Source organism: Daucus carota, chromosome 5, assembly GCF_001625215.2.
Source record: "Daucus carota subsp. sativus chromosome 5, DH1 v3.0, whole genome shotgun sequence".
NCBI classification, from domain to species: domain Eukaryota; kingdom Viridiplantae; phylum Streptophyta; class Magnoliopsida; order Apiales; family Apiaceae; genus Daucus; species Daucus carota.
The window spans coordinates 35230128-35252049 of NC_030385.2; the positions used below are offsets into that span (position 1 = coordinate 35230128).

Sequence of the window (21922 nt, forward strand, 5' to 3'; positions counted from 1 at the left end):
ATTCTGAAAAACAAATTTTCTACGATACTATGTTTAGCGTTTATAATTTAAGAAGTATACAGGGAGTTTATGCTGCACCGGAGCTTGCATAGGTTAGTAGTATTAGATATAATTTTATTTTTCTTTATACTAACAACACCTTCATGTTTATCTTGATGCGTGCATTTCAAACAAGTGCTCACTAGCAGCGTATCAAAGAAACTCATGTGTACGTGGCTCCAAATCAAAATTCTCTTGGCATTTCTTAGTAGTAATAACTTCCATAACATGAGAGCAAGAGTGCTTGGATGTATTTTAGCTGATAGGTTATGATTATATACAAAAAAAAAAAGACAAAATGGAGATGTTGCCCCTCTACTCTGAAAATTCAATGTATCTTAGAATGCCGAGTTGCTTACACTTTAAACTATATAGACATATTGGTACATAAAGTTCATCACTTAAAATTAACTAGGCTTCGACAAAAGATCAAAATCCATGAGAACAGGAATTCAAGCCTAATTGAATAATGACATTCATAAATCTATACACTTAATGGAGTTGTCAAGTTTGCTAAACTTAATTGTGCGGACCAACGATAACACTAGCTTCCACTTTGTTGTTTATTTGGCCATAACTATCTAACAAGTCGATCGAAATACAATGTCCTTTTAAATTAATCTGAACCATACTCATCACTTGGGCATACAATTATATATATTGGGACTCCCAGGCTCATGCATCTCCAATTTATCAGAATCTACATAGATCCATATACAAATGACCTACCTTCACATTAATAAAACCTAATTATTAATAGAGAAGCCCCAAAAATTTAAAAGCTTAGTTGTAGCAAGAGCATTTAATAGCTCTGATCAGAATAGCTTGGACAAAGATATGGCATTAATTAGAGTTACCTTGATGGCTGGAGTCTAATTAGTTGTAGCAATAGCATTTTGGTTACAACGTAATCTGCATGCATCTTTTTTTAAGCTGCTAGCAATGAGCAAAGATTCTATGTGATGCATGATTGCTCGGACAAATGAATATGTATAGTTGGTGCTGCCAGAAATACGTGACATGATAGTGGAATAAAGTTCAGCAGGCATTTCCACAGATGCATTGCTTTGTTCTTATACAGTTAGTAGCAAAATATTATGAGCAGGAGAAAGATCATGTATTTAGTTAAATAGAATATAATAGGATTTAGTAGATCAATAAGCTTTTCATTCATGTAATTTCCAAATCATTAGAACTATTAGTGTAGAATTATGTAAAAGTAATATTTATTATAATTGACATTTTCAAAAAGGCCCAAATTAGTTGAGTATAAATATGATTTATCTTACATTGCATGCTTCATGTATATGATATATGTCATTATTAGAGCTGTGTATCTGCCCTATTATGCGAACCGGCAAATGTCAAATCTAAAAGCTAGTTTTATTGGATAAACTATCGGAGGATCTTCACGTACATTCATCAGTTAACAACACAAGAAACAAAAATAATAAGAATTAAAACATTAACCTTGTTCCTTGTGCTTATTATTTATACCAAGGTGTGTACCAGAAAATTACGTCTTCCCAAGAAAATGTTACCGGAAAATTATGTCTTCCCAAAAAAATGTTCTAGCTCAAATTCCAATTTAATGTCATGCCACATGCATGACAAAAGGAATGAATTGTTCAATATTGGTATAAAGCCTCAAATAAATATGGTGATACACAAAAACTTAACCAACCTTTTGTTATAGTAGTTAATGTAACTTATATATAGATTCTCCTGCTTCTAATTTAACCACCGAACTACAATTCATACCATCTATTGTGCCCATAATGCAGTATATATAACCATTGTGAGGTGTGCAAACTGCAGACCAAAACCATTCTAAGGTGTACGCAGACCAAAGAATTTTCTAGAAGACATACACCTTCAGACCACGCCATATCACTTGTGTGCACAATATTATACTGGACTTTAGAAAGTTATTTGAATTATAAAATATATTAAAACATTACATTTGAGATATGACGTAATTTATAGAACAATTTTTATGCTAAATTATGAAAATAGCTCGGTCTATTTTAGCACTATGTTATTTTATTAACTCGAGCTAAGATTGACATATACAGAGGTGATACTTTCGCTTGTGAAACTTGGTATTTTTTTGATTCCTTGGTCTGGCATATCATTTTGGACCGGGAATGAACCCCGAGATGAGCCTAGACGGGGTTCAAGTGGGGCCTAGTAGAGTCGGGACGGGGCCTAGTGGGACCATGGTGGGGCCAAGTTTTGACTGTTAAGGCTGTCTGGAGCCTGTCTAGGGCCTGTGCGGAGCCTTGGCGAGGCCCTAGCGGGCCCGGGGTGGACTGAGTGGGGGCGAGGGTGGGCCTAAGATGGGTGATGACATATAGGGGGTGGGTGATGTCATTTAGGTATAGTTTCTCTTGGTTTGTATTTTACTTTTTATTTTAGTGGTTTGTATTTGAGAATTTGCCTATATATATATAGGCAAATGCTCAAATAGAAACCACGAAAATAAAAACTAAAATGGAAACCAAGAGAAACTATACCTAAATGGCCCCACCCACCCCTTACATTTCATCACCCACCCCTATATGTTATCACCCACCTAGAGCCCACCCTCATCCCCACTGAATCCACCCCGGGCCTGCTACGGTCTCGCCAAGGCTCATTAAAAGCCCTGGACAGGCTCCAGACAGTCTTAAAGAACCGAACCTTGGCCCCACCATGGACCCACTAGCCCCAACCGGGCCCTACTAGGCCCCACTTAGACTCCATCTAGGCCCATCTCGGGGTCCATCCCCGGTCCTAAAACCCGTATCATTCTACTTCATCGCATTGATTTCTATTTAGTTTCTATTCTATTAGTTTCTATTGGAGTAGTTTCTAATATATATATATATATATATATATATATATATACACATATTTTTTTTGTGACTGATTGTGTTTATGTAAACAAGATATTAAGACTTTCTTTATTAATAGGAAGATATCTTAATCTATATTCACTTTCTTATTATTCATGTCCTTTCATAATTATAAACCTATCAATAAAATAGGGATCCAGATATTCTTCAAAATTAACAAATTTTGAAAAAGTTATTAACATAAGAACAATGATCAATCTATGTTTGCTTTCTTGTTATCTTGATGAAGATCATATCATTTTCTCAGCAAGAGTTTAAAGCTATATGTATTTTCTCAGGATGTGGTGTCATGTCCAATGTCACTCTTAGAGCTATATATATTCTCTCAGCAAATGGTCTTCAACTTGTGAACATTGATGAGAGAATACATATAGTTGTAAAAGTAACATTTGGAATTACACCATTTCCTGAGAGTACATATAGCTCTAAGTTCTTGCTGCGAAACGACACAATCTTTATGAAGACATCATGCAAGCAAGCAAAGATTGAAAATATTCGGCTTTAAAATTTTTTTGCATTCGGATAAACCTTCTATAATAATATTTATTTTGCTTATAACTTTATCAATTTTATTAATTATGAAGAATATTCATATTTCTCTTTTGTTTATAGGTTTATAATTGTGGTACGAATATGATGAAGGTGAGTATAGTTTAAGATATCTTAGCAGTAAAAAGAATCCTAATATGTGGTTTACATAAACACAATTAATCATAAAAAAGAGTATGCCCGTAACACCATCTACAAATATATATATATATATATATATATATATATATATATAAATATAATGTATCTCTTGGCAAAATGATGGTGGTCAACAGTCTCAACCACAACCATAACCATATAAAGGGCTTATATAATCAAGGATCCAAAGAATGAATGGGTGAGTGTTCATTTATAAGAAAAAGAATCAAGTGAAAAAATTGCACACACACACATTTGCATGTGATTATGAAAGGGAAAAAAGAAAGAATAATCAAACCCATCCTCATACATGAATAGAATCTTAATTATATATATCATTTGTACAAAACAAAATGAGAGAGACCATGTGTCATCCCCCAAGATAGCTATGAAAGAAAGATTTAAACAACTGATATTGCAATGGAACAATATTTAAACAATTGATATTATATATAACACCCACACAAACATAGAGAGATTGACCAATTATAGTCACACAAATGATGTTTTAAACTTGATAAAGAAATGGGTATTTATACTAGTATAAGAAGTTTCTAGATAGAACGGGACAATGTTGTTGAGCTGAACCAATCAAAATTAAAGAAATTTATACAGAGCCAATGAAAAGAAATGGGTATTTATACTAATATAAGAAGTTTCTAGATAGAACGGGACACTGTTGTTGATCTAACCAATCAAAATTAAAGAAATTTATACAGAGCCAATGAAATTTAGATACATTTAGAGAGAGCCAATACAAGTTGATCTTTACAATGATATGACATGTTAAAACCAATTAAAATTTGAGATGATGACATGATTTTTTAATTATACTATTTACTAAAAAAATGTTACATAAACTTTTTTGTATATATATACAATTTACAAAATAGCATTACCAAACTTTGTGTAAAATTTTGTTGGGATAAATAAACTAATAATTATTTATACGATATATATATATATATATATATATATATATATATATATATATATATATAGTTAAGTTTTATGGAGTACACAAAAACATTGGAGTATTGGAGTACAAATCATAATTTTTTAGTTTGATCCTATATAATATCTTTGATTATCCAAATTTTGAAATAATCTATCATTTATAAGGTGTCTTGCACATAATTGTCAATTAATCATTAATATCTTTCAACTTTAACAAGTATTAAGATTATTGTTCTGTTTATGTTGCAGAACATAATGTGCAGGTTGTCAAATATTTACAAATATTATTGGACAAAAAAAATTGAAATTTAGATGATTAGATTATATTTTATCCAACTTTGTAATCCAATACTCCAATTTTTTTTGTGCTCCATAGAACTTAACTCTCTCTCTATATATATATATATAATATATATATAGAGAGAGAGGATCCTACTCCAATACAAATTACTAAAATACAAACTAAATACAAATCAATGCGATTAAGGAGAATTGTAAGGATTTTGGAACCTGGAATGAACCCCGAGATGGGCATGAACAGGGTCGGGATGGGGCCTAGTGGGACCATGGTTGGGCCAAGTTTTGACTCGTAAGGTTGTCTGGAGCCTGTCTAGGGCCTGTGCGGAGCCTTGGCAAATATATAGGCCCTGGACAGGCTCTAGACAGTCTTAAAGAGCCGAACCTTGGCCCCACCATGATCCCACTAGGCCCCGACGCGGCCCTACTAGGCCCCACTTAGACCTCATCTAGGTGTTGGTTGCATTTTTTTTTGTGACTGATTGTGTTTATGTAAACAAGATATTAAGACTTTCTTTATTAATGGGAAGATATCTTATTCTATATTCACCTTCTTATTATTCATGTCCTTTCATAATCATAAACCTATCAATAAAATAGGGATCCGAATATTCTTCAAAATTAACAAATTTTGATAAAGTTATAAACAGAAGAACAATGATTACATAAGGTTTTATGTTTCCTCTCGAAATACATATTTTTTAAAGTGGAACATTATCAATCTATGTTTGCTTTCTTGTTATCTCGATGAAGATCATATCATTTTCTCAGCAAGAGTCTAAAGCTATATGTATTCTCTCAGGAAGTGGTGCCATGTCCAATGTCATTCTTAGAGCTATATATATTCTCACAGCAAATGGTCTTCAACTTGTGAACATTGATGAGAGAATACATATAATTGTAAAAGTAACATTTGGAATGACACCATTTCCTGAGAGTACATATAGCTCTAAGCTCTTGCTGCGAAACGACACAATCTTTATCAAGACATCATGCAAGCAAGCAAAGATAGAAAATGTTCGACTCTAAAAAGTTTTGCATTCCGATAAACCTTCTATAATAATAGTTATTTTGCTTATAACTTTATCAATTTTATTAATTATGAAGAATATTCATATCTCTATTTTGTTTATAGGTTTATAATTATGGTACGAATATTATGAAGGTGAGTATAGTTTAAGATATCTTAGCAGTAAAAAGAATCCTAATATGTGGTTTACATAAACACAATTAATCATAAAAAAGAGTATGCCCCTAACACCATCTACAATATATATATATATATATATATATATATATATATATATATATATATATATTATCAATAAATAAATATATATAATGTATCTCTTAGAAAAATGATGGTGGTCAACAGTGTCAACCACAACCATAACCATATAAAAGGCTCAATCAACCTTTAAAAGCACAACACAGAGAATTTCAAGATATATAATCAAATAAATAAAGATTTAATTATTAAAATTTTAAGCCAGGTCAAGGATTCAAAGAATGAATGGCTGAGTGTTCAATTATAAGAAAAAGAATCAAAGTGAAAAAATTGCACACACAGACATTTGTATGTGATTATGAAAGGGAAAAAAGAAAGAATAATCAAACCCATCCTCATACATGAACATAATCTTAATTATATATATCATTTATACAAAACAAAATGAGAGAGAAAATATGTCATCCCCCAAGATAGCTATGAAAGAAAGATTTAAACAACTGATATTGCAATGAAACAATATTTAAACAACTGATATTATATATAACACCCACACAAACAAGAGAGATTGACCAATTATAGTCACACAAATGATGTTTTAAACTTCATAAAGAGATGGGTATTTATACTAGTATAAGAAGTTTCTAGATAGAACGGGACACTGTTTCTAGATAGAACGAGACACTGTTGTTGAGCTGAACCAATCAAAATTAAAGAAATTTATAAAGAGCCAATGACATGTTAAAACCAATTAAAATTTCAGATGATGACATGATTTTTTACTTATACTATTTACTCAAAATAATGTTACATAAACTTTTTTGTATATATATACTATTTACAAAATAGCATTACCAAACTTTGTGTAAAATTTTATTGGGATAATTAAATTAATAATTATTTATAATATATATATATATATATATATATATATTATTTTACTTATAATTGATGGTTATAAATTGAATCTTTTTATCATGATCAATAATATATATATTGCAATATATTAAAATTCCATCAAAATATTATTCATTTATTAATATAGAAAAATCAATATAAAGAACAAAAAAAATTAAGAAAATAATTATTAACTCAAAATGAGTTTTTAGAAGAATATTAAATCTTTTCATGTGTAGTTAAATTTAAATAATTGTACAATACTGGAGAAATTATGATAATAAAAATTGATTTTAGAATAATATATGAAATAAAAATCTTAAATTTAAAAAAAATATATAGACATTTATAAGTCTATACTATGAAATTTCTAATTTAAGTTTTATGCATTTCATAAATATACACAACAAAATCTACAATAAAGTTCAGTTTTGTATAATAATAAGATTAAAAAGACACAATACATAGAATATTTGGGGGTGTTATACATTTTTTCTTCTAAAAGTTTAATATTTGTTTATAGAAAAAACTTATATTAGTTAAGTTCCTTACAATATTTGTAATTTTATTGAGATGTTGAAATTTCCACATTTTTTTGAGAAAGTTTAGCAAGTTTTTTCAAGCGAAATCTGCTTATAATTAATAAGTTTAATCTCAAAACTAACTAGCATGATTGGATAGCACAGTAGTTGTGACGATCCGGATTTTTCAAAATTTATTTTGTTAGTTTATTTGTGATTCTTCAAAAAATGTGGAATAAAATTTAATATTTTATTCTAGTTTCATAATTCTCAAAGTATATGTTTAAATTATTTTTCCGGTTCATTAGGGTATTGGAATTTTGTTGTCTATTTGAATTGAATACCATGTCAAATACGTGAATTACTTGTTCTATGATTTACTTTATTATCTGGATGTGATCTATGCTATATTTGTTACTAACTGCTGTGTTGTTTTATAAATATTAATGATTTCCTTAAAAATGAATTATAGGAAAATGAATTTCTAAAAATACAAAATGATTTGAAAAGAATTCTTTTAAGTACTTGATAATGATTATAAATATTTTTAGGAGTTTTTAAAATATTAAAAATATGATTATCATTTAAGTTTGATATTTAAATACTTCCTGAGTGCATTTAAATTCTAGATTGTGTATAAATTTCAAAAATGATCTATAAATCCCGACAATTTTATTTTATTAGTTTTATAATATTCGGAGATTTATAAATATTATTTCGATAATTTTTGGGAGAAATTTTATTGCTAGTTATTCCGTAAACTAGTTAATTGTGGGTGTATTCGGTGATTATACAGCTTAAAGATATGTGGCAGTCCTTTTGCACGCCACGTGCTCCATCTTTTCTTTCACCGTCTTTTATTTCTTCCCCATCTCAATTTCATCTCTCTCTCATCACTCCCTTAAATCTCCCCATCAGTCTCGTCTTTACTCCCTCTCTACTCTGCTTCCCGACACAATCACATCCCGCCTAGCTGCAACGCTGTCCAATCCCTTTTCCGTCATGCACCGCGGTCAGTCCACCTGCCGAGTTTTCTTTCCGGCAGCTTCCCTCCTCCGTGTTTTCTACCGCTCGAAACCAATCTCTGTTCTTCATTCTCCGCCCGACTAACTCCATTTTCTGGCCAACAGTCAACCCCACCTTTGGTTGCTCTGATTTAGGTACATCTTATATTGTCTCCTCTTTCGGTTATGTGTGTATATATTTGTGTATGTATATAAACTGATTATATGCTTGTAATTGAAGGTTGATTGAATTTTGAGATTAAGATTGGTGTTAGTAATTGTATGATTGAATTGTGTGCTTAATTGATATTTGAATTGGTTGTTGTAAGTTGATTATAATTAGTACGCCAACTAGTAGTATAATCGGATGACTTGGGTACTTGAATTATGGGAATATATAACTGAGTATTCAAGATTTCAGGTTTAAGATTTTGTGTAAATGTTTTCAGAATGGTGTTTTAAGAGTTTGAATATTGGGCAAAAATTTAGATTTACACATAATCCGTTGAATTCTAGGTTGCTGCTGATCTGTTTTGCAGTACAACTCTGGGCTCATAGAGTCGAATTATATGCTTAATCTTTGTGTGGTTATGTGCTCGTCAGAGTCTAGTTTATGTGCACGAAAGAATCGAATCGATTCGATTAGTGAGCTAGGAGATATGACCAATTTAGTATGGTATGCGCTGAAAATTCTGGGCAGGTTTGTCCTGTTCCAAGCCCTGTTTTACTGCTTTAAACTTGGATTTTCTTGCTGAAAATTTTACTGTAGGTTGCTGGGATTGTCCCATAAAAATTTTGTATTAAAGCGATATATTTTCAATTTATTAAAAATCATAGAATGAAGGTTGTTTTGAACTATTTGCTCTAGTTTTTTTTCTTTGTTAGTGCATAATACGAGGTTCTACTTGATTAATTGCATACGATTGATTATTAAATTGATTGGCTCAGTTGACCTTGTATATCTTATTAAACGTATTTTGTGTATAGTGAATTAGCAATAATGCTAAAAGTTTTTCTTATGTGTTTACTGCAAGTCAAGGGATCTTTTTATATTAATAATTCATGTGTTAGCAATAGTATTGGTTGGTTGTTGGTATTGCAAACAGGTGGATAGGCCTATAAACAGAGGAGATGCTGCCGAATTTTCGTTAGAAATTATATGTATTTAATGGCTATAGAAAGGGTTGTTTGTACAACTATGTGCTATGTGTTTATCTGACTATGTGGTATGTATATGCGAAGGGTAGATATATATAGGTCTTAATGCTTTTCACGGTTAGTTAATCCGTCCAATCTGACGATTAAAATACTATTTTACTATCGTATAGAATTGAAGACATTGACCGAGGCATTGATCGAGAAGTGATTGCAATGGGTATTCAGAAGTAGCCAGGGGGTGTTGCAAGTTGAAGTAGGGCGAAGATTTGTTGTAGATAAAAGCTTGTCAGAAGTTGGCAAAAAGGAATGATATGGCAGTATATAGTATTATTAGAAATCTAAGGTAGACACCGGAGTTAAGGCAAGTATTCTCATTTCTCTCTTATATATTTGAAAGTGCAAGTATTCCTACCTCTCTCTTTTATTTGAAAGAGTAAGTATACTCCTCTTTTATTCAAAGAAAAGCGTCCATAACCATATTTTAGAATTTCGGCTAGTACTTCTACCTTTCTCTTGCAAATTAGAAGCAAGTGCACTTTCCTTAAACTATTACTTACTGCAAATGCATGACTTAAGTGCGATTTTTGATTTGAAAGGTTGACTTACCAAATTGATGCATAAGATTTCAAAATCTCTATAAATGGTTTTCATAACTCGGTTTAGTTCCTCTGGTTGTAAGGCTTATCTATTATAAGTATACTTCTCATGGAATAAACCTTTTCTTGAAAACATTAAAGTTGTAGTTTTGAAACCTATATTGGGTAGGTTTGCGTAAGAGGCCCAGACACCGGCCCAGCGTGAAAGGTGGCTCCATTAGCCCGGAATACCGGATTTCATAATATTTGTGTGGCCTAGCTTGAAAAAGACTAGGTTCTATGGACTATAATGCGACTGATCATCGGCTATAGCATGGTGTCTTATTCAAAAACCCAATTAAACAATGGATAGTTTGAAAAGAGATTATCTTATGTTGAAAAGATGATTGATTTCATTTTTATCTCTACAGCTTTAAATTCATATATTGATGCAGAACTACTTTATCATGTATACCATTTCACTCTTTTATATTGAACTGTGATTTACAACATCATGTTATAATCCAAAGTTTACTTATACTTTAATCATTCAGATTCACTTAAATATGTATATCTTGTAACTTTCACCTATCATATTCTTGCTGAGCATCATTGCTCATTCTTGCTATTCCTTTCGACCCTTTTCAGCTAGGGATACAGATGATTCACTTAAGACTGTGCGTAAGAGTAATGACAGGCAATGATTGCAAGTGGTTGAGTTCAGGCAGATGGTCAGGTAGAGTATCCAGGACGATGTCATTAAGACTAGATGCAGTTGGAGTTCTGCAATTCAATTCAGTTGGAAATGAGATTTGTTTATTTGGTTATAAGTTACTCTTCTTATCGAGGTTTAGATGATAATGCAGTTCAATTTGTAAATTAAATTTGATAGTTTTAGTTTCTGATTTCAATGCTGTAACCTGTATGCGATCCTGTTTTCAGGGGGTAAAATTGATTTTCAATTTGAATCATTTTTTTTAAAATATTCAGGTTTCGAAATATTTGTTTTAACTTTCTTTCAAAAATACAGGTTTTAAATTGTTTTTCTTTTAGTGGCTAAAAAAAATACAGGTTTTAAATTATTTTTATTTACACGTGGCACCAGATCCAGACCCCCGGATCTCAGGGCTGTCACAGTAGTCTCAAATTGTAAGGCACCTGCATAATCCAGCTTAATGCTTCCTTTATTCCTAAAGTTTCAGACACATGAATTTCTGGACTGCCCTAGAAACAAGCAGCCGTAGCATAATTATTGTCCCTTGCAATGCAACCCACTCTAAACTGTGATGAGTGCTTGAAAACCTGTCTTTATCTGAGGTTTGATCCAATGTTCATTAACACCGGCTCTGACCTGGACATGCTTCATTTGGAGGTTGCACAGCCTCCAAACTAGCCCTACCTTGAATTTTTTTCTCTAAGCTTATCTTTTAAGAAGACGAAAACTGCATTTCTACTTCTACCAATCAATCTTGGTAAGCCTAAATAGGACTTTTATTGTCTGCTAATTACAACAAAGTATACTGGTACATCCTGACGGCCGCCCTAAGATGTTCAAATTATTGTGCCCCTATAATTATATTTAAAGAAATGTAAGGCCAATCAAATAACAAAAATAATCTAATAACACTATATATAATAGATACTTCTTCAATTTATATGATGGAAAACAAACAAGAGAAAAGGTGGGCGCTCATAATTTATAACCGACAAGACATTCAGTCGTAACTTGGGCCATAATAGTCCGACGGAAGGGGTTTCCATCATAAGTTTTATATTTAATATTAAATTCATAGCACGAAAATATAAACTAATGCTTTTTATTGCTGCGAAGCATTTTGTAATAAGTAACTTGTCTAGTTTGGATATTTTGTTGAAACAAAAAATAATAATAAAATAGGTTTTTTTTACCTGGCCAATTTTGTCATAAACTATCCGTAGTAAGTTTAAATATTTTCAATAGTTAAAGAGTTATGTCGTAAATTGACTGTCATAATATGTTGCCTTAATATTAAGTAAAGGAAGATTAATTTTCCCCCACGATTATTTTTTTATACGTATTCTGTGAGAAATTTAAAATTTAAAATATGAATTTCAAATTAAAAACTGAAAGAATGAAAGAATTTTTGTTTAATGACCTTCTGTCGTAAATTGATTGTCGTAATATGACATGCTAGTATTAAAATATGAAAATTAACTTTATCGTCATAAGTTTTCTGTCAAAAATTCTCATTTTAATATGAATATCAAACTAAAAAAATGGAAAGTAAATTATTCAGCATTTTCGATCGTAAATATCAGTCGTAAGTTTGCGACAACATTTCGTTACAGATTCTTTTGCCTTCCTCCCAGCCTCACCTCACCGGGCTTTTCAAACATAGCACAATTAATCAATGGAAATTCAATAAAAGAAGAACACAATTAAGTAATTAATGATGCGCGCTATATATATAGTAACAAAATAAGCACAAAGATTGTAACGAACGATGATCACAGATCGTAAAGAGAGATAAATATGAGAGAAAACCGCGTTTATTACTGTCGCTTTACAACAAATAAAATAAACAATGAACCAATTGAGTGCCTAGGATTTCTACATGACTCAAACTATTCTTGAAGTGATAATTATCTTATTAAAGCTAGATCGGGAGGAACAATATCAACAAAACTCAATAAGGATGAGTACTTAGTTGACCAAGAAACTAGGTATGTATCCACAACAGAGAAAAAGAGATGAACATATGGCTATTAGGATTTCTAAGATACATATATCTTTTCAATTCTTTTCCTATTCTCGTTGCATAATACCAAAATTAATGTTATATGTTGTTTAAAGTATATGATATTGTTACTAAATAAAAAATATTTATATATATTATTCATACATTTATTGTGTATATAATACAAAATTAAAGTGAAACTATCATATATAATATTAAACGTTATTATTCAAATATATAATAATATTAATATCATAATATAAATCAGTTGCATCAAATTTAATTGTCAAAAAAATATCATATAAACTTCAATGATTAAGATATTTATAGAAATTGTGTTTAAACTGAAAAATAATATAGAGAGAAAAAATCATATTTCAAATAACAAGAAAAAATTGAGACACTTGTTGAAGCATGTGAGTTGCTCTTATCACCAACATTTTTCATCAGCACAATTATGTACATAATATGACTTGTTCTCGTGACTTGTTCTTAGTACCTGGCATCTATATATTTTGTTGCTATAAGTGATCTTATGTGTCATCATATTTATGTACATAATACAAAATATAGGAATCACATATATACACGTGTCTTCATGCATGCAGTCTCTAGCCTCCGTTTTCCATCGTATAGTATATCATGATCTAAATTGACTTTATCTTATTAACTTATTGATTTTGATTAATACTTATCGCATTTTTTCTATTCATTTTCTCTTTTTTAATTGGTATAAAATACAAACCAAAATTAAAATGAAAACTACAAATTAATAGCATGAATCTAATCTAATGGTCACCAGAAACCATCACATACAATCACAATTAAAATAAATTAATTTCTATCCACAAACCCCTCCATTTTCTAATTTAATTTTTCCCGTCAATGTTTGTAATTTAATAAAATATTAAGAATACTGCACGTTCAATTCTTGAGGAAGCTGGAGTTCAAGTGTTTTTACATTATAGTCGTCACTATCGTGTCTCCAGTACGATTAGTGTTCATTATCCCACAGTCTTTGTGCTACTCGTTTCAATGGCAAACAAAGGCAAGCCCTGTGCTTTCCTTCTCATTCTCTTCCTTTGTCTTGCTTCTTTTATTACTGTTAAAGCACTTGACAAAAGCGATACGACGCTGACCAAGTGCATCAAGGGTTGCCAACGGAAGTACCCTCAGAGCCCAGAGGAGCGATATCGGGCTTGTCAGCAGCACTGCGAGAGCACTGAACTGCAGCACCGCCCTGAGTGCAGACAACAGTGCATAGACAAGTACAAAAAGGAACGAAAAGATGATAACCCTTATGCGTTCGAGGAGCAACACTTCACTACGTTAATTGAGTCTCAGCATGGCAGCCTCAGAATTCTTCAGAAGTTCCTGGATCATTCCAAGCTTTTATCAGGCATCAACAGCTTCCGTTTTGGATTTCTTGAGGTCGGTCCTCACGCGCTTCTTGTCCCTAGCCATCTGGATGCGAACCTTCTTAACGTTGTTCTTCGAGGTGTGTTGTGTGTGATTACTTGGCCTGCAAACTAGACGTCTGTGATTTGTTTTACAAGACATGTCATTTAGAGTATGGCAACTATTGGTTTGACTCCTGTCAGGAGGCGGATCTAGGAAAAGACACGGGGGAGACCTCTCCCCCTAAAAAAAAATTACATTTTTTTGTCATTCTAGATTTTGCAAAATTATAGAAGTGCCCTCACAAAATTTAAAAATATATAGGTATTTTCTGAAAATTTGTTTGGTGCCCCCCGAAGTTTGCATCCTAGATCCGTCCATGACTCGTGTAACTCGTAGTTTGTAACTGGTTTGTTAGGGAACATGATCCTATTTGTTAGGTAACCTTATAGATTAACAAGAGGGATAATTAATGATCGCAGGAAGGGGAAGAGTGAGCTTGGTACGTTCAAAAGGAAGAGAGAGCTTAAGTCTTCAACCTGGCGATATCTACAGAATTCCTGCAGGAACAACTGCTTACTTGATCAATATAAACAAGACTGAGAAACTTGAGATTGCGTCGCTCATCCAACCTGTTTCCACTCCGAGCAAATTTCAGGTGATGATTAGATAACAAGACTTTCAGGTATTTATGTTCAAAGATACATATCATTCCTTTAATATCAAGTCTCCATTAGGCCTTTTTCGGAGCTGTTGGACAGAACCCAAAGGGCTTTCTCACAACTTTCAGCCCTGAGCTCCTAGAAGCCGCTTACAAGGTAAGCCTTCAGAACTGTATAATGATTTGTGTTTGCCTATGATTGTTAACTGCGGTTTCAATTATTCTAAAATTGGAACATCAGGTAAACAGGGATAGGCTGCAGAGATTTCTGGGACAAAAGAATGAGGGGTTCTTCGTTGACGCTTCTGAAGAGCAAATCAGGGCTTTGAGTGATCAGGCAGGTGAAAAGGGGTCAAGGCCTTTTGGTAAATCAAGAAGCACGGTTAATATTTTACACCAACGCCCTGTACATTCAAATAAGTATGGTGAGATCCGTGACGTAAAACCTGATGACTTCAAGCCATTAGAAGACCTTAATGTTGGTGTTGCGTTCGCAAACATTACACAGGGAGCAATGTCAACCATGTTTTTCAACTCCAAGGCAACCAAGATCTGTGTAGTGCCTAACGGGAAAGGTTACATTCAGATGGCATGCCCACAGTTGTCTTCCTCTTCTTCAGAGGAGTCCGAACAAGGCCATGGCAACGGAGGCTCCCACGAGCAGAGTCCAGGTTATAAGCAGCTGAATACCCAATTAAGGCCTGGCATTGTGTTCATAGCCCCTCCTGGTCACCCTTTTGTCATGGTAGCTTCCAGTAACCAAAAGCTTGAGGTTCTCTGTTTTGTAATCAATGCCAGAAACAATGAAAGAACCCCTCTCGCAGGTATTGGGACTAGTCCTATCAGTCAACATCAATGTCAAAATTGATAATTTTTTGTGTGTTATGACATTCTTAGTTCTTTTCATAGCACTTGATCAAGAATCTTATTAACCCGTCATCAACCCGCTTGAGTTAGTATATATAGCCTGATTTTGATCTGAAATTCATGTAAAACTTTCAGGAGGAAACAACATACTGAATCAGCTAGAGGTGGCGGCCAAAGAGTTGGCATTTAACATGCCATCGGAAGAAGTGGATTCAATCCTAAGAAGCCAGAAGAATGAATGGTTTATGAAAGGGCCTTCCCCCTGATCAGTCCCGGACAGCTTCTAAGATTGAAGGCGTTTTTGTATAATATTGTAAGAAAGGTTTTTTTTTTTTTTTTTTTATGTAAGATGTACTATATCTCACCTCTGTATCCTGCAGAAGGCTAATACATAAATAAAACTGCCTTGATCCAATAGATTGAAGATATAGGGTAAAAGCTCAAAATAGTGGATAGGAAGAACTGAACTTATTTCAGCATGATACAGTTAAACCAGTATGAATTTTTTTTTGTGTGTGAAATGCAACTAAAAAGTGTATTGGCAAGGGAAGTGCATACTGATGGGGGCAAACAAGTTTTAAAATCATGGCCCTCCAAAATACATTCAAGGGCACATGAAAAGAAGATGAAGGTCTCTCCAGTAATCTATACACATACAGGGTGACATTCTATTCAAGTACCTGGTATGCATTAAAGGAAGTGCATGGTGATATATGCTTTACTTTACAGCTTTAATCAGATTTGGCTAAATGAATATGCACACTGGGAAAGAAAGAAAGCAATGAACATGAACACTCTTTTCTTTTAGGACATTGTTTACCTTTTCAGTAACAGTATAAAATTAGCTACATGTTTAACATCACCTCAGTTACTGATCAGTTACTAATCACTGAAGAGAATATTGAATTTATTAAGTATACAGTCTATGATTGTATTTCTGTAATCCAACCACACTAAACATACAGAGCTTGTGCTAGTTGCTAACTGGGGAGATGAATGTAAACCTTACCCGAGTAGAGAGGCTAATTCTGTGAAAATTGTGGGTTCTAAGAGAAAAAAAACATGAAGAGTTGAAATTTGTGAAAATCTTCATTTTCTGTATGGTTAAATATCACCCCATCTCTATTTTCAAAAAAAAAAAATATCACCCCATCTCCTGACAAATAAAAAATAAAAAAATCAACCCAACTAAACTAATCTACAAGTATCTGTTATTGCAAAGAACCTCTACAACAGTGCCCACAGCTACCCATCCTGCAAAAACCATGAATTTTTTTATTGTACAGCTAAATTTAGTTGATCATTTATATAGAAGTGACAACATAACATGTCAGAACTCAAGTCTCCTTGCTAACCAAATCAACTAAACTTGAAATTAATGATTTAAGTGGAAGGTAATGACTAGGAGTTGATGATCAGAATACTTTGAGCATAAGAATAGTATCTGTGCGTTCATATCAAATTTACTATTTACTATTTGTAGAGATGCACCATAATAAAATTTAGAAGGTTTGATAAATTCAGATGAAGTTGAATTTACAGGAAAAGAAATAAACTGAGATATGCTGATTTTTTATACATGGCCAACATTAGACCTATGTTCTTAAAGACAAGAAACAGTTCGTTTGCCAAACTGCATGTAACAATATGCAAAAATAATCGACATGATTAAAAGGAAGACATCAAGCTATTAGACTACTACTGTCAACTCTGAGCTATAATACTGATAGGATTAAAATTAGAATGAGTATATGAATGGCAAATGAATCAACAATATTCATGATTTCAAGTTTTACATTTAATGAATGCAAGCACTAAAGCAGTTCCACAAATACATTCTAATTATCTACAAGTAGTCTAATCACCTAGCAAGTAATGATCAAAATGTTTAAAAAATAAACATTTCAATGGCTTCACAAGTTCTTGCTAGATGCTATCTCTATACAAAGAATATGATCTAAATTTATGATAAGCCACAGGGAACAGTATTAAAAAAGTGCTTTTTTTTAAGTTAGTATTAGTGCCTTACCTGTTAAGCTGATATTGTAACACTTCCTGCTCTCCCAACTTCACAAGCCGAGAATTGGCTGTGACTTGGCATTATATTTATCTTGATGAATCATCATCAGATGCTGGTCTTGTTCAGAAGAAATTCAGTTGGCCATATTCATGAGCATACGGCAATAGTTCTTCTACCTCTATTCGGGAATTAGAACAACTCGCACTTTTCTTGATTCTGCTAGGATTGATAGACTCAACCTGTGCCAAGAATATGCTATAAACTGGTCTATGATCAGAAAAACGGGACTCCCCACGAACGTAAGACATTTGATGAAGGCCTCTACCGTACCACAATATGCGATCACACCTTTGCAAATAAACTACTATATTAGTTTTCAATATATAAATGTAAGGTTATGATCATCTCATATTACACTAGTTTTCCATAAAATTGCATGCACTGATTTCGACACCTTAATTTCCCCTCTTGTGAATGACTACTTTTTCCCTATATTTTGGGTTGAAAGATCTTTTTATATTTGTTGTATTTGTTCCTTTTTATATGTATGCTATGAAAAACAAGTATTACCATGCCGGTGTCCTCCGCTTCTCCCTCGGGTCCCTATTATCTCCTGCATATCTGTCCGAGTTGTTTGAATATTTGTATGTAGGAGGAAAATATATTCTCCCTTCATTCCAACCCTCAAACACATGTCCTCTTCTTTGCTCTATTTGAAGCTGCATTATACAGAATTCATTGGTGCTTCGTGATTCTGGAATAATTTTATACCCAAACGAAACAAAATGCATGTGTACACATAAAGTTTAAATATTTCACCTAATAACTGAACTCACCTGATCATTTTCCAACAAAGCCCTCCAGTTGCGCATCTCAACAAGAGCCTTTGCAGAACGGTAAGACAATGCAATCCGATAGTTCAAATCCCCAAGCCATATAATTCGACTACACAAATGTAAAGTAAACATATTCAAGAATGCAGGACAATAAACTGATTATTTAGTAAAGTTTTACTTGAACAGTAAATGTCGGAAACTGTTAACAATCCTATTTTCATCCAGACAAGTGTCTTACTCGTGCTCCAGAACTGTTTGGGGGGATTTATCGGTTTCCAAGGCATGAACTTGTGGAAATCTTGTCTTTTTTAGAATTTCCAAGACATCAGAGTTTCTCCTCAGTTCATCACCTTCCTTTTGCCCAGAGCTTAAATGACTACAGATGAAGCAGAAACTTGTTTGGTGCAAAGACATGCTAATTGATATAGAACCCTGTAAATTAATTAAAACCGGCAGCTGCTTTTATCACAAAACAAACACACAAGCTTGGGTTCGATATTAAGTTTTACTTTTGCACAAAGCACAAATTATACCTTGTTACCAAGATAACCCATCAATCCTCTGCCCACACAGGACACTTTCATGTTATGAACATCATCTCTAAGATCACTCCTGACCCATACTGTTAGAAAGATCCCGACCATCTGTTTGCTGGCCACTAGACTGTACCTTGTGCTTGCTTGTTGTCTATTTCTATCCATGGAGGTAGACCCATTGTACATCATTGGTGAACACTGAGTGATGCACGGGGAATCAACATTTTCTTCATCAGAGGAGCCACCCCATCTAACATTTGAATCATAATCACAGGTTCCCTGTCCCAACATATCTCTGTCACAAACACTGAATCGACGATCTGGATAAGGCTGAGGCACTGACATGTCATTGTCCATCATCCTCATGCTTCGACTTAGTGATTGGAAGGAACGACGATGAAAGAAAGATGAGGCCTTCTGTCTAGTAGATCCTTCAAAGTCTGCATCTGATTCCACAATTGGGTTAGGAATTGGTGAGGGCGTGAGGTAAGCGCCACTTGTTCCAGGAAGATTATTTAAAGTCTTTCGAATGAGAGCTAGCCATTTTCTTGCTGGGCCATTGTCTTCTGTGCCCAGGACATTACCAGCATTTAATGGAACTATTTCTTGGAACCTAAATGTGAAAGAGATTAATGAGATTACAATGATCGACTGCGTCTTATCATACATGACCATATTACTAAAATTCAAAATTACCCAAGAACGTAAATGTCAGCTGGAGGTGAAGTCTGAAGCCAATCTTCAAGATTCAAATTACTTGTAGGGGATTTCCCAGCTACATTCCATGTAGCTACAAAGATCCTGTATTTTATCAGAAGATGAAAGAACTGTAATCATTTTTGCAAATTTACCCACCAAACAACAATTAAAAAGAATAAAACCTACCTATAGTTCTGAACATCTGTGACCTGGGCAGCATCTAGATCAATCTTACTTCTCCGGACAAAATCAGAGTTTCTTTTGCTTAATCTCTCTGATGGAGGACATAAAAGAGTAATAACAAATATTAGATGAAAAGAACTCGATAGAGAAATGTACAAGTTCCTTTTCCCTTTCTCCTCGATACATTTTTCCATGAGTCAAAAAATTAGTGGGGTTTGTGGTCCTAAGTAAACAGGAAGCCTGACAATTAACCTGTTCTGCTTTTCTTCATGGTGCATGCTTCCTTATTTGAGAAATTATTCCTACATTCTTCACCACCACCTAGAAAGGGGGGGAACAAAGTTGTTAAAGCTGTGTGATCAACTCACTGGTCTTGCATCACCTCAAATATTCAAAAACATCTATAAAAAACAAAGAAACAAAGAGAATATAGTGTAGACCCAATGTAACGAAAAAAAGATCTTTCCATATCAAATGGGGATGAAAACGAAGGGCAAGTCTCAAATCGAAATGTTCTTAGTACAAAAGAAACAGTGATGGATGTAGATTGACACACAGTAAGTCAACATATTTCTTAAGAGTATAAATTAAAGTGATAAATTTCCAAGAGATGATTAATTACAAATTTTAACATTGTTAAATAAAATCAGTATCAAGATACAGAAGATGAATGGCAAGCAATCACCTTGATAAACAATATCTTCATCAGCATGAAAATCCTCTGCAGCTTTACTCTTAATATTGAACCATTTCTTGACCAGGGTCTTCGGCCATGAATACTTGAGCAACCAACACAAAGCACTCAGCCACCAAATCCCCACAAACAAAAAATCATGACTAAAAAAATTGGCATTTTCTTAAACAAACCTTGTGTTTCTTCGAGTTCTCATCTCTCATTGCTTCAAAACTTCATACACATATCCCACTAAATTTTACATGTAAGACTAATGTACAATCTTTCTGTATAGACTCGACTAATTATATATTAAAGGTATGGCTCAATGAATGAAATAAGGCAATACAATTTGCTAGTAAAAGATCTTAATAAAATTGACTGATGAACAAAGAAATGATAACAAAAAATTCATGAAGCTAAGTTAAAAGCTTGCACATAGTAATGTAAACAGAAGAAATCTGACACTGCTTTGTCAAGTATAGACAAAATAAAATCACATTTTCATGTCAAAGTTTAATCTATTATCAAGACTTCAAGAACTAAAGTACCCAAGTCTGGATTTTTGCTTACAATCAAGATTTCAAAAATCATTATTAAAATAACCAAACTTGGGTTATATGCTTTTTGTTAATACATAAAATTAGAGGAGTCTATAGTATTATTATATCATGAGATATTCATAAGAAATGAAGAATGTGTTTAAGAAGAAGACAATGCAGGAGAGACATAAGGTTACAATTAAGCTCAAAACAGCAGTGGCAAGTATTGAATATGAAAGGAGAATATATAGAAAAGTGCAGGAGTTTGAGAAGCTCTTCCCTTTTTTTAGTCTTCGCTCGAGGCTTTTGTATGTATGTATATGTTGCAACTTGCAAGTGGCATATATAAACTCCCCCGCGACCAAAACACACATAACCCAAGAAGAATAGTGGTGTGACCCAAAGCTAGAGGAGAGAGTGACACTCACTGCTCGCTCCACCCTCTCATCATTGACTTCTTTGTAATTTAGCATTGATATAATCCGCAAAATGCAAGGTACCTAATTTGGATTTTAAGGTTTTTTGGGCCA

The 21922-nt window shown here is 33.2% G+C and overlaps 2 protein-coding genes across 2 annotated transcripts; one reads left to right on the top strand and one right to left on the bottom strand.

Moving 5' to 3' along the window:
- The first annotated feature begins 14012 nt into the window (after positions 1 to 14012).
- On the top strand, positions 14013 to 16044 carry LOC108221664 (vicilin Cor a 11.0101-like). The gene is made up of 4 exons (XM_064094017.1): positions 14013 to 14475; positions 14858 to 15033; positions 15113 to 15193; positions 15278 to 16044. The coding sequence occupies exons 1-4, from the start codon at positions 14013 to 14015 to the stop codon at positions 15902 to 15904; spliced, it is 1347 nt and encodes a 448-aa protein (XP_063950087.1). The 3' UTR covers positions 15905 to 16044.
- A 147-nt stretch (positions 16045 to 16191) lies between these two features.
- LOC108220990 (type I inositol polyphosphate 5-phosphatase 4) lies at positions 16192 to 21909 on the bottom strand. Its single transcript, XM_064092909.1, has 11 exons — positions 21045 to 21909; positions 20863 to 20956; positions 20430 to 20498; positions 20181 to 20268; positions 19992 to 20096; positions 19293 to 19908; positions 18998 to 19191; positions 18760 to 18868; positions 18494 to 18642; positions 17933 to 18271; positions 16192 to 17157 (listed from the first exon to the last, which is right to left on the bottom strand). The coding sequence occupies exons 1-10, from the start codon at positions 21072 to 21074 to the stop codon at positions 18046 to 18048; spliced, it is 1680 nt and encodes a 559-aa protein (XP_063948979.1). The 5' UTR covers positions 21075 to 21909; the 3' UTR covers positions 16192 to 17157; positions 17933 to 18045.
- Positions 21910 to 21922: the final 13 nt, after the last annotated feature.

Bases quoted from the DNA above. Each gene is read 5' to 3' on its own strand.
- LOC108221664 (XM_064094017.1), top strand. From the start codon at position 14,013: ATGGCAAACAAAGGCAAGCCCTGTGCTTTCCTTCTCATTCTCTTCCTT. The intron at 14,476-14,857 runs GTGTGTTGTGTG...TAATGATCGCAG, and splicing joins TCTTAACGTTGTTCTTCGAG to GAAGGGGAAGAGTGAGCTTG. The intron at 15,034-15,112 runs GTGATGATTAGA...AGTCTCCATTAG, and splicing joins CCACTCCGAGCAAATTTCAG to GCCTTTTTCGGAGCTGTTGG.
- LOC108220990 (XM_064092909.1), bottom strand. From the start codon at position 21,074: ATGAGAGATGAGAACTCGAAGAAACACAAG. The intron at 20,269-20,429 runs GTTAATTGTCAG...GTCCTCCATCAG, and splicing joins CATGAAGAAAAGCAGAACAG to AGAGATTAAGCAAAAGAAAC. The intron at 19,192-19,292 runs GTATAATTTGTG...ATTAATTTACAG, and splicing joins TGGGTTATCTTGGTAACAAG to GGTTCTATATCAATTAGCAT.